We start from the raw sequence: 12461 nt of genomic DNA, 5'->3' as shown, positions 1-12461 counted from the left end.
CGTCACCCCTCCCTTCCCCCGCCCGCCACCCGCGCGCCCGCGGTCCCCGCTGTCCCCCGCGGTTCCGGCGAGGCCGCGCCGCGCTGCGCTCCGCTCCCATTGGCTGCGCGCGCCTTTGTGTGGCGGCAGCTGCGGCCCCAGCGCCTTTGAATGTCGAGAGGGGCCGGGAAGGGAGCCTTTCCATGGGCCATCTGTCTCCCCGCCAGCCGCCGCCCCACCGCCGCCCGCGCCCCGCGCTCCGCCTCCCGCCCCGGCGGCTCCCGCAGCCCCGCCGCCGCCCGCGCCCGCGCCCCGGAGCCGCGCCACAAAGGGCCCGCGCGCAGCCGCCGCCGCCGCCGCCGCCGCCGCCGCGCGAGGAGCCAGGATGGTCCTGGTCCACGTCGGCTATCTCGTGCTTCCAGTGTTTGGCTCTGTGCGAAACAGAGGTATCGCTTTTTCCTTTCGGGGTCCGCTTCGGAGCGTGGATCGGCGCAGGCACCGGGGCGGGGGCGGGCGCCGCGGGCGGCGGGGGGCTTAGGGCACACCCGCGGGGACGCGGGGCGAGCGGTGGCTTCTCCCCTCTCCCTTTTGGGGGACCCCCCAGTGTGGGGGTGGCCGCCCTCGTGGGAGCTTTTGTAGTGAAGTTAGGGTTTGGCGAATTTGGGTCCCTCCCAACCCCAGCCCCATTTTTTCTTCTTTGCGGTGGACGCGGTTCTCCCAGATCACAGCCCCTTCCCCTAATACCTAGCCCTGTATGATCGAAAGGAGGAGAGAGATACATGACTGTATGCGTGCGCGCGCGCGTGTGTATGTGTGTGCAAGCGTACTTGGCTTTCTGTTACTTGTTTTTTTTGAGGCATATGTATGTTTTTGTGTTTTTTTGTGTTTGTATGCCTTCATCTTTTGGTTATCGCTACCGCTGGCTGGTTAGCTGGGATTTGGTTATCTGCCCTATCCCGTGCCCCAGCCCCCACCCTCCGGTGGGCACTTGCACGATTTCCCGTCCCGTTCCATCCTTTTCTCCCCTTTAACCCTTTTTTTTTTTATGTCGCCCTTTTTCTACACCCCCCCCCCCCCCCGTTGTCTTTGTATGACAGTTGCATTTATGGATTCAAAATGCTTGGGTGTGTGTGTATGTGAGAACGTGTGTAAGTGTGTGTGCGCCTTGGAGTCAGACGTGCACTGCTGTGCACCCCTGGTCCCGGCCGGAGCGGGGTGCCCGGCCCTCGGGTGTTCCGCTGTGTGCGGATGAAGTGGGAAGCCGCCCCCCACGCCAGGCCTTTGCCCTGGGCAGGCGTTGACAAAGCAGCAGGCCGGCGCCGGCTTTGTTTTTAACTGTGATATATGGGGTGTGTTTGCACGGTCCCCTTCCCCACATCCCCTTTCCCTTACATTCTGCTCCAACAATAGCTTGGTTTCCCCCTCTTCTCCCCACCCCCCCTCCACATTTCTTCCATTTTCTTTTAATCAAAAATTCCCACCTCCCAAAGCGAATTCGAGATGCATTTAGATTCATTTTTTTTTTTTTTTTCCTTTTTGTATTCTGCCTCTGGACTCACATTTCTCTTCTTGGAAATGTTTCTGCTACCCTCTCCCACTCCAAGTCTGCTTAAATCCCTGCTGGCTAAGGCCCTCCCCCACTCCCCCCTCCCTCCCGCCCAGAATGATGTCTTCCCTTTGCGACCAGGGCTGCTCCACCGAGTCAGAGCAGGGGGTGGGGTCGCGGGGCCAGCGCTGTAGTGCGCCCCAGGGGCCCGATTGGGCAAGCAAATGAAAGCCCAGCCCTCTTTCTTCCAGCCCAGCTGTCCCCAGCCCCACGCCTCTCCCCAGAACCTAAAAGGCAAGGTTGGCCCCCTTAGGCCTGTTTGAACCGCAGTTTTTTTTGTGTTGATGATAGAATGATGACATTCTGCATTTATCAAATCTTTTTTTTTCTTCATTGTGTAGCTCAGTGAATGGTCAACTCGCTGCTGTGTGCGCTGTGACCCTTCTGCCTCCGCATTTAGCTGTATTGTGACACCCCTCTTAACCATCTCCTGTCTCCATCTGAGGAAAGCATTGCTATTTAAGCGGCAGTATCCCTATCTCAGGCCGGCCTAGCGGTGGAGGGGGTGTGGAGGGGGTGTGTGAGGAGTAGGCCGGGGGCGGGGGCCGGGCGAGCGCTCCCTGGAAATGCCAGCCCCCTCCCCCAACACACAATTATTATGTCTTCTTACTTGGCATTTCCTCTCAAAACGGGTGTGGAACATTACACTAGGCAGAAATTCAAAAATGATTAAGAAGGATGTTGAGCCTGAAAGTATAATTATCCTGATTAAATCATTATCATCCTCATTAATACCGCGGATCTCTAAATACCATTGCAGGATGCCGATTTTACGGTTTGAAATTCAAATTGCTCCGCTGCCTTTAAATTTTATTTTTGATATGTTCTCCTCCCCCCAAACCCCCCTCTCTCGCCACCCCCCAATAAATTCTGCCCCAGTCAGTCAAAGTTTACTTTCATGGCAAACACGCCCACAGGAAATTCGAGGGTGGAGGGTGAGTTGGGCTGTGGGTAAAATTTAGCACAATGAGATAAGAATTCATGACCTTTCGATAGAGGATACTAATGCTTAACCCAACAAGGTCCTACACCACAATCTTCTTGTAAAACTGTTAGATAGCTTGCCAGCTTAAGTCTGTTCTTTTTAGTTTCCATTGTAGTAGTATAGGATGTAGGCCATTTCAGAATAGATGTAGAGAAATAACCATTTTTGTATCTTCATCTTGTTTAGCTGAGTACATTGCACTGTAAATCCCTGTTAAGTGGATTCCTTTTGCCTTGGCTTGGAGGCTCCGGCACCCCATTTCCCACTTACCTGGGTGACCATCAGCTGGTTTCTTGGCAAGCACCCAGGCATAAGTGAAGAGAGTACATTTAGTCGGAGGCAAAAAATACTAAGTATATACATATATATATATGAAAATCTCTGATGAAATGACAGTTGCCGCTACTCCGTAGCCTCTGAAAATTTGGTGCAGCAAGGTCCCTGGCTGAAGGGGGAGCCACGGCCATGGCATCTTAATTATTTAAGGGTACGATGTCAAAAGCATCTCTGGACATCTGCCCCGGCCCTCAGAACTGCCCCTTTAACAGCTGGCTCCCTTCTCCTGCCTCACCGGCCTGGACCTGCTTGAAAACTGAAACAAAACGACGGCAGTGATGTAAGAATAAGGTCCCTACTTCAAGGGCCCTTCCGAAATAAAGTCCCAAGTGGCTGCCCCAGATTGCCACTTGGCAATCTGAAAAGGAAGAGCCAAAAAAAAAAAAAAAAAGAAGAAAGAAAAACGAATCCCCAGCAAAATGGTTTTCCATTAAACAGGGATAGCGTGTTCTGCTGTGCTGAATTACTTCCTGTTCTTATTTTGTGGGTAATTTTTTCTGTATCAAATATCCTTTTGGTTGTGTATCTTTTTCACCTTTTCTTGTACTAAAACTAAAGCATGATCTGTATTTTTTGACATCCCCCAGTTGACAATGTACAGCGCTCGGTTAGAGGTGTCACCCTGCTGAAACGTACTGTGGTCGTGTAGCCCGGGCCATCTGCTCATTGTACGCTGCTTTTGTTCTGTTGCTCCCTCCGAAGCATGGTGGGCCCAGCCTTTTTTTTTTTTGTATCGTGTGCATGATGACATTGTTACACACAGAATCCACTAATACTAATATACAATCTCTCAATAAAGAACTAGTTTTCCTATATTAACCTAGTGTGCTTTTTCTCTTGCTGTTTTCCCATTTATTGTCGTATCCTGCTGTTTAGATTTCCCCCCCTTGCTTTTCTATCCCCACCTACCCACCACTCCCACCTCCCATTGTAAGATTCGAGTGAATGCCTTTTTTTTTTATCACTTTCCTTTATTTTTTTTCCTTTTCCTTTCTTTCCTTTTTCTTGTCTTCTTTTCTTTTCTTTTTTTTCTTCCTTTCCTTTTTTTCTTTCTTTCTTTCTTTCTTTCTTTCTTTTTTTGGTGGTACAGATATGGTGACTTTAATACCAACTAGTCCATATCTTTTTACAGTAGACATCTGGGGCCATGGGAAAGGTCAGTTGCCCTGCCACACCGAAACAGCTCAGCTGTGTAGAGACAACCGCTATCTTTGGTCACCTGTGCAGCCTGCGCATTTCACCATAGTTTCAAAGTTACGGGGCTCTCAGCTTGTGATGCTGGGGAAGAGGTGGGGATGTGACACTTAGGTTGAGAAAAGGGATACTGTTCTTAACTAGCAATCTGTAGCATTTCAGACTCGCCTGCAAAACCCATTTTTAGTTGTGTTTTAACTTTTCCTTTTACTGTCTCATTGATTTACTGTCCTTACAAATCATGCCAGGGGTAACATGTTACATGTAGTTGAAGCCATGGTCTAGAATTTTAAAGCATCTTCTTCTATGTGCCTCTTTAAGTTCTTGGGACCTGCAGTGTAAGTTTTGCATTGAGATCCTGCATAAGGAAGATGTTGGGAACAACCAACTCAGACCACCCCCACATTTATCCCAGGGTCAGCAGCCTGACCTGTTACCGTAGAAATAAGAGGGTCTGTGTCCTCTGTAGGCTGTAAGCCAGTCAAAGCTGATTATAGCCTAGTTCCCGGACAGCTGCCTCATCTGTGGTCCTAGTGCCTCACTTGAGAAAGAAAGCCAGATCTCTGCCATTGTCTGTGTGTGTGTGTGTGTGCGTGTGCGTGTGTGTGTGTGTGTGTGTGTAGGAGGTGGGGTGGGGATCAGGAGGGAAGTCGGGACCTACCCCCAAATTAAATTGGAAGAAGAGCCCTTAACGTGTATCTGTTTTCCATAATTACATTTGAGAAGCCAGTGGAGAGGTATTTTTTCCCCAGAGTGGAACCCAAATTCAAGCATTTGTCAATTACACTTATTCAGTTTCAGCCCAGAACAAGTCTTGCTAAATGAGGCATTTTAGACACCGGGGGAGCGGGTTGATTAAAGAAATTCATGATTCCCCCAAAGGGTCATCATTTTGGAGCTGCTCTTCCTTGGGCCCTACCTCCTCCTCCCTCCCTGGGGCTGTGTCCCAGGGTCCCTCTGCCCCTCTTCTGGCATTGCTTCCCCACATAGGTGCACCCTGCCTGGCCAGTGCTGCCTTGCCTTCTTTGTGGCTTGGTAGGACTCTCCTCTTCTCCCATTACTGCCCTTTCTGCTCTGGCCCTTTGTTCTGGTGCTCTCCCCAGCCTGGGTGGGAGAGCTGAGCTGATTTACTGTGACACATGGACACACATGGACGTTCCCAGAGGAGGCTCCTGCTGTCGCTGGTGCGAGAAGAGCTATGCAGGCCTTCAAGGATTTTTTGTTTTTGTTGTTTGCTTCTCCTCCTCCTCCTTCTTCTTTTATTTCGATTGACATGAAACTTTTAATTTGGTTCCTATTTGTGAAAGCAAAAGCAACCATTCTCCCTCTCATCCTCAGCAGTGGTAAAACTACCCTCCAAATCAGGTGATGACCCTCGTTTTTGTCCTAGAGAGCAGTGGCTTTTATTACATTGATGTTAACTGGCTCTAAGATTCTCTTTTTCTCGATTAGTGTGATGTATGTCAGAATTGCAAGGATGGGCTCGTAACCTAGTAATAATATAGAAAGCTAGTGGGGTTAATGGGAAGTCATGTTTCAGCAATTTATCAAATCATGCTCTATTTTCACCCCGATTGTCAGAAGAAACACATTCAGATGAAGAAGCCCTTTCCCCCTTGACTGGATGATACAATCGTTACAAAGCCATTGTGCTTTGTGTCTACTCTCTCAACCATCTGATACATATCCGTTTTAATAACTTTTGACTCCAGGATTTTGGAAAAGCCATCTGTTACTTAGATCCTACACCACAGACCTTGTAGAGAGATGAAGCACAGCTCTCGTTTGCCAGTCATCTTTTCAAACAAAAGGACTCTTGAAACTAGCAGCAGATAAGGGCCACTTAAATGATGAGTTTTCTGAAATAATAGTTATCCAGAAACCAGCCAAGATTAGGGGGAAAGACCATCAAAGGCCTCAGTGCTCTAAGAGGCAGGTGACACAGAGTAGGTCACCTCTCTTTGTCTTACAGTTTGCTCACCTCCTGACCCAGCCTTGCCCCGACCCCAATCCTTCCCATCTTTAAATAAACAGCCCCAAGGCGTCCCCCTGAACAGCATACTGGTTTCCTTCGCTAGGAAAGCAACAAGTCCGTGTGGATCCAGGTGCGTTGTGAGGTCCCTTCCCTGGCCAGGAGTCTCAGGCCCCTGGACTCCCTGTCAGGGTGTGACTCTGGACCTCAGTCCTACTTGACTACTGTTTGCATAAATGTGCAAGACATTTGTGCCTTAGTTTTTCTGTGGGTCTAAATAGCTCTTTAAAAATTCCTGGCTAAATGTAGTATGTATGGGAATCAGTATTTATTAGCTTCCATTATGGCTTAGCCACAGAGGAGCCGATCTATTTCCAGGAGAGTTGGGGGAGAAGGGTGGGGAGGGCTTGTCTTGCAGAGGCACTGAGGATTTTCTGGATGACTTAAGAACTAAAGGCAGACCTCTGTAACCCTGTAGCGGAACCCACTCGCAATGCCTGGGACTTCGTGTGCTCAGTCATTCGTCCATTCGCTCACTCACTTGTTTGTTCGTGTGTTTAATGGGTGTTTAACTGAGTACCTCCTTGGGGATCAGTTAAGGGGGATACAAAAGGATCGGGGTGCCTGCCCTCCCAAGGGCGGCTTATGCTGAGGCTGGGAGATAAATGCTTCGGAAACCCCATGCTAAGATGTTTTATGCCAAAGCACTGAAACAGACAGCAGAGCATCCGCACCAGGTGAGGGGGAGAGAGCCTGGGGCCATCCAGGGGTTAAGTCCCAGCCCCATCTTGGCCTTGAAGGGTGAACTTAGACCACTGTCTGAGCATCACCTGAATAGTGACCATCTGATACCTGATAGGGTGTGTCTAGACTATTCAAAGGCACTTGGTGGATAGCAGGTGCCTAGGGCCTGCGAGGGGGCTGGCCTGTGAAGTGGCTGCCCTCCGTCCCCCATAACTGTAGGAATTGAATCGTGAGGGACCAGATAAAGTCTCAGAGACGACCTTGCTGAGGAGGTGGGGCTAAGATGAGCCGCAAAGGGTAGTGTGCTTCAGCAGGGAGGAGGAGAGAGAAGGGCTCTAGGTGGGGGTGGGGAAGGAGGGAGACTTTGGCTAAGGCCAAGGGGCTCCGCTGATGTGGTGAGGGTAGGACGTGCCTACAGGGAGGGCTGTGTATGTGCGGGGTGTGTGTGTGTGTGTGTGTGTGTGTTTGTAGGGGTATGTGTGCCTTGCATGGCCTCAGGAGGCACCGGCACCATTGTCTGTCTTTGAATGGTTCTCTCCAAAGCATAGCTCTAGGAGTTAAGCAGCACGAGGTCTGGAGAATGTGGGAGAAAGGGCCGGAAGATACTTGGAAGCCAGTTTTGGAAGGCCTTGAGAAGCTCTGGGAGAGTTTGAACTTGTCCCTTTAGCCATTGGGAGCTCTCTGGGGAGAGTGGGATTTCAACAGCTCATGGTGGCGCTGATGACAGAGTGGGGAGCTTAGGAGCTCAGGCTTGGGAGGAGGCCACGACATGCTTCCAGAGGTGATGGGCCTACATCAGAGATCTGGGCGATGGCAAGGGCCGTTCTCATAAGGGGCCTTAAGATAAGAAGTGAGCAGAATCAAGTCTGGCGGAGAGGCTGAAGGGCAGGGAGGTCTCAGGGTGTGGGGGGAGTGTGTAAGACCATGGAAACAAGCCGGGAAGATGGGAGCACCAGTCAGTCTCAGGGAGAGATGAGCTCAGTGAGTTTGAGATGCCAAGAGTGACAGAAGGAAGGGGACCATGGCCCTGTCTTGGGATTAAAGACTTCTAGTAAGTACCTGGTGGGGTTAGGAAATTCACTCCAGGAAAAATTCTTCATGTTTCCATGACAACTCCTCAAAAACCTCTCTCTCCAGTCTTGGAAACCCCTTATCCGGTTGTACACACGCCGTCTTTAGTCAGGAGGCTGTTCTCTCCGTAGCCTCTCTTGTGACGTGGACATCCTGGGTGCTGCGCCCCGCTGTGCCCCGATATCTCAGTCTGAATGGTTTTCACCCAGTCTCACCCTTCTAGAGAAGACAGACTCCAAGGCAGGCAAGTGTTAGGTCCACGGCCTCATGGGTTTGCAGAAAAGGTTGGCCCTGCGCATGTGAGGGAGAGGAGCTTGGGCACTCAACAACTTCCATCTAGGTTCCATCATGGAAGGACTAGAATGACTTTTGGAAGATTTAGAAAATAGACCAAAGGGGGAGAAAATAAATCTCTGAGGTGTCCCCCTGTCTGAGATCATGCCAGTGAAGTTCCTCCCACATTTCTGCACATACATGTGTATATTTTTCATCAAGCTGCAAACACAGTAATGTCCAACCCTATAGTCTCCTTTTTTTTTTTTTTTTAAATGTAACGTGTCACAGCCTTTCCATGCCTCCCTGTGTTGTTTTGACAAGCATCCTTGTTACTGGCTGCACCGTATTCCCCGTGAGCCGTGGCTCGGCGCCAGGGCTCAGTGGCACGGAAGGCATTCCCGTAGCCCTGGATTACAGGGGTGCTGGGGGCCACCAGGGAGGAGAGGTCTGGGGCTGGAGCTGACAGCTCTGAAGTCTTTTTGCCCCCCTCAGCCCCTCCCATCAATAGGTCCGAACAGCTGGAGGGGAGGGCAGGTCAGAATGGCCTTGGGGAAGGAAGAAGGTTTGCAGAAACTATTGAGAGCTGGGTGCTGGTCTTTGTTCTGCCACAGACTTCCGTGATCTTGGGCAGGTCAATGTCCTCCCCTGGGTCTCAGTTGGCCCACCAGTCAAGTGGGGAGGTTAGACCCATGGTGTCTGTCTTACAGGACTTGTCCCATGAAGTGATGGGTAGGAAACAGAGCGAGAAGCCAGCCTAAGGCAACGGTAGCAATAGTGAGTGGCATTTCTCAGAAAGGCCATGTGGGGGGCGTGCTGGGTGGGGTGGGAACAGCTGGGGCTCACAGTCCTGCCCTGCCCCGGTGACTGGCCACCGGCTCTGCGTACTCACTTGCTATCTGCCAAGGGAGCTGACGGCCTCATGGCCCCTTCCTGCTTGAAAACACTGGGGTTTCCCCTAGATGAGAGGCACCTTCCATTGCCTCTTTGACTTTCCACAGGAGCAGCAGCCGTGCGCTCTTTAACGCCCAGGAGCAACTCTGGGCAGCAGGTCGCACTGTGGGAGGGCAGGGAGTCTGGCCTGGCCCAGGGCGTGAGCTCAGGGGGCGCCTGCTCTGCTGCCTGGGTTTGCCCTCCAAGTGAGAAGTTCCCCTTGTTCCCTACTGCATCCTTTCCCTGGAACATCCCCCCCGGGGTGTGCCAGCCCGGACAGGGGGGCTGGTGCTCTGGGAAGCCACCCATCAATTGGCCTGTCCCATCAGGGCTCAGCCACTGCGCCAGGTAGCGGGGTGCAGCTAGGAGAGGAAGCCTGACTGCTGACTCAGCACCGGCCTGCCACGTGGAGAGGGGGTGGAGGAGCCCTCCACTGGGAGGAAGTGAGAATTCGGCCAACACCTGTCTCAAGGAAGGGCAGGAAGCTTTGCAACAGCTGCTGCTCCCAGTCTGGGGCTGGCAGTGGGAGGGAAGCATGTGCGGGTGGGGTGGAGGCAGGGGAGGCGCTCTCCAGTGTCCCCCTCCCCCCCACAGCCAGCTTTGCTGGCGCTCTGCTCCCCCAGAAGCCAGGTCCTCCATGCCTCCCCTCCTGTCTCCTGGGACCACCTCTCCTACAGCAATTCTCCTGCTCCTGAACTCTGTGACGGTAATGAATTAATGCCCTCTCCCCCGCCGCCCCCCCTGCCCCCAGGGTTGGAGATACCAGGAGTCTTCCTTAAGCCAAAAGATGGTCCTCCCCATAAGGCCCTCAGCCTCCAGGATATTCCCTGGAGGTGGAGAGGGAACCGACTGGCCAGGAAAGGGCCCTGCTGAGCAGAGTTGAGAAATCTGGCTCTAGGGAAGGTGAGGCATGACAGGGAGAACATCGGGGTGCACAGACCTTTCTTCAAGGCTTCCCGCACTGCCAGTCACCCTTGGCTCAGCAGCCTGTGTGTCCAACTTGGTGCTGAGGTAGCCGGACAGAACCTTGGCCTCAATTTAGTCAGAGCTCACCAGAGCTCCTCCTGAGCCCCGGGTTAGGTGGCCTGTGGCCTTGGCCTCCCCTTTGGCGGGTCCATGTCTCTCTGGACATAGGTAGAAGTCAGACCTAAAGAGGGAGCTCGGTCCGCTGCTCTGGAGGGAAGCTGGGCCTGGGAGGCGGCACCTGCTGGACTTTCTTCGGCTGAAGGGATGGATGCTGAGGCTGCCCCCCTCCACCTGGGAGGCAAGGCTGGAGCCAGGCCAAGAGGGAAGGGCAGCAAGAGGCTGTGGGAGGGAGCTTGGGCCCTGCCAGAGCCAGAGGAGCCGAGAGCCTTCTCCCTGCCAGGAGGAGTGGGCTCGCGAGAAGGGGGAGGGGAAGTGAGGTCACAGGTGGTGAAGGGAAAAACAGCCAGGCGGCCCTCCCTGGCCAGGTGAGCTGGGAGTGTGATGGAGAAGGTGGGGGAGGAGCCCAGACAGGAACCTGGGGGGCATTTTCCCATTCTGTCCTCACCACATCCTGAAGGGTCCAAGCTTCCCCCGGGAGACAGGCGGAGGAGAGGAGCACGGAGGGTGGGAAGATGGGAGGAAGACGTTAGAGACATGCCCTGTTGTCACTGTCCCCACTCCCCAGCAGGGGCTGCGCATCCTGAGTACACACGAAGCCTGTGTCCATACCTGCAGAGTCCTTCCTTGGGCTCACCATGACAGGGTGGTCCTGGCCTGCCCTCTGGGAGTATCCCTGACTCCTGGCAAAAAGGGCCTTGCCTTGCCCCAGCGTAAACATAGCGTGATTTCCAGCTTTACTGCTAGATCTGGGGAAAAAGGGGGTTTTATATTAGACTAGACAAAGAACTCTTAAGTCACCAGTTACAAACGTTAAATGAACTTTTGAGTGAAAATGTAGGACTCTGATGACGTGTTTCATGCGGGCAGGCCAGATTGTACCCCCGTGCTTGGGGGCGGGTTGTTTCATACTCCTCTGTCATTCGGGTGCTGCCCTGGAAGATAGGAAGCATGCCCGGTGAGGCAAGATCTCTTCACAGAGCTGGAAACCCAAGCTGGTCCAGTGGCTCGAGTTGCAAAGTCAGCTCCCGAGCACCGCAGTCAGGATTGGGACCTGGGTCTCTTGACTCTGAGGGGCCAGTGGTCTTCTTGGGTCTTGACTCAAGTCTAGTGGGAAGCGGCCCGAGCTCTAGCAGCTCCGACAGGGGTGGTTGAAGAATGCTTTGTGCTTCAACTGGACCCAGTTGAAGGCACAACTGGGTGAGGCTGAAGACCGTGTGGGGTTTGACTGGGTGGAGAAAAGCATGGTATTTCAATATGGCTGCCAATCTGCCATATTGTTTCCCTTGCCTGGAGAGCCAGGACTGGGAGCAAGGGTTCGAGTGGGGAGGTGGACATGAATCCCATGAGGAAGCATGTGAGGGAGGCTTTACTGTGGCGGATACCCAGCCGGGCTCCCCTCAGGACTCTAAAAGACTCTCACTGTTACTGTAGTAAATTGTACACAGCGGCTCACCCTTCTCTGAGGTTTTCAGTTCAGGGTTTCAGTTACCCACTGTCAACTATAGTCCAGAAACAGATGATCCTCCCTCTGGCGTACGGTCAGAAGGTCAGTGACAGCCTAACCCTACATCTTAGGGCCCTGTGTCCTTCACCTCACTTCCTGTCCTCACGCAGGCCTGGTACCACCTCACATCATCACAGGAAGAAGGGTGAGTACAGCACAGTGAGATATTTTGAGAAATAGACCACATTCGTGTAACTTTTATTAGAGTGCATTAGTACCAGTGTTGTAATTTATTATTAGCTATTGTTAATGTCTTACTCTGCTTTATTTATAAATTCAGTTTATTCCAGGTATGTGTGTGTAGGAAAAAAACACAGTTATATATAGGGCTTGGTGCTATCTGTGGTTTCAGACATCGACTGGGGGTCTTGGAACATATTTCCTGCAGATAAGGGGGAGCTAGAGTAGAGCATGAAATTTGCTGTTTGAACCATTGTAAACCAAACAATTCATGGGCGCTGAGTATATTCACAACACTGTGTCACTATCACTACTTTTTCCTTTGAAAACTTTTTCATCGCCCCAAACAGAGGTCTGCCTTGACTTTGAGGCCTGCTCCTGGGCAGGACAAGCCTCTGCTGGCTGGTCCTTGAGGACAACCGGGGACAGTAAGTGGTAGCAAGAAGTGCACAGATGTCGACATCCAGAAATCCCGGGTTCAGTTCTGGCTTAGCCAGGTGACTCTGGGCCTTCCCGAGGCTCATCCCTTCATCATGACAACTGGAGATGATGGTTGTGGGTGTCGGCACAGCGGGGAGGTGAGGGGAGACGTACAGAT

At 52.3% G+C, this 12461-nt stretch overlaps 1 protein-coding gene across 1 annotated transcript in view; it reads left to right on the top strand.

The window, feature by feature from the left end:
- Positions 1-298: 298 nt before the first annotated feature.
- The window catches only part of RNF165 (ring finger protein 165), a 97525-nt gene continuing 85362 nt past the window's right edge, over positions 299-12461 (top strand). Inside the window, exon 1 of the mRNA XM_032310973.1 lies at positions 299-425. Within this exon, the coding sequence (XP_032166864.1) occupies positions 365-425 (61 nt within the window). The 5' untranslated portion in view covers positions 299-364. The remainder of the gene's footprint in view (positions 426-12461) is intronic.

Source organism: Mustela erminea, chromosome 13, assembly GCF_009829155.1.
Source record: "Mustela erminea isolate mMusErm1 chromosome 13, mMusErm1.Pri, whole genome shotgun sequence".
Taxonomy (NCBI): Eukaryota; Metazoa; Chordata; class Mammalia; order Carnivora; family Mustelidae; genus Mustela; species Mustela erminea.
This window is presented reverse-complemented; position numbering and strand designations above follow the sequence as displayed.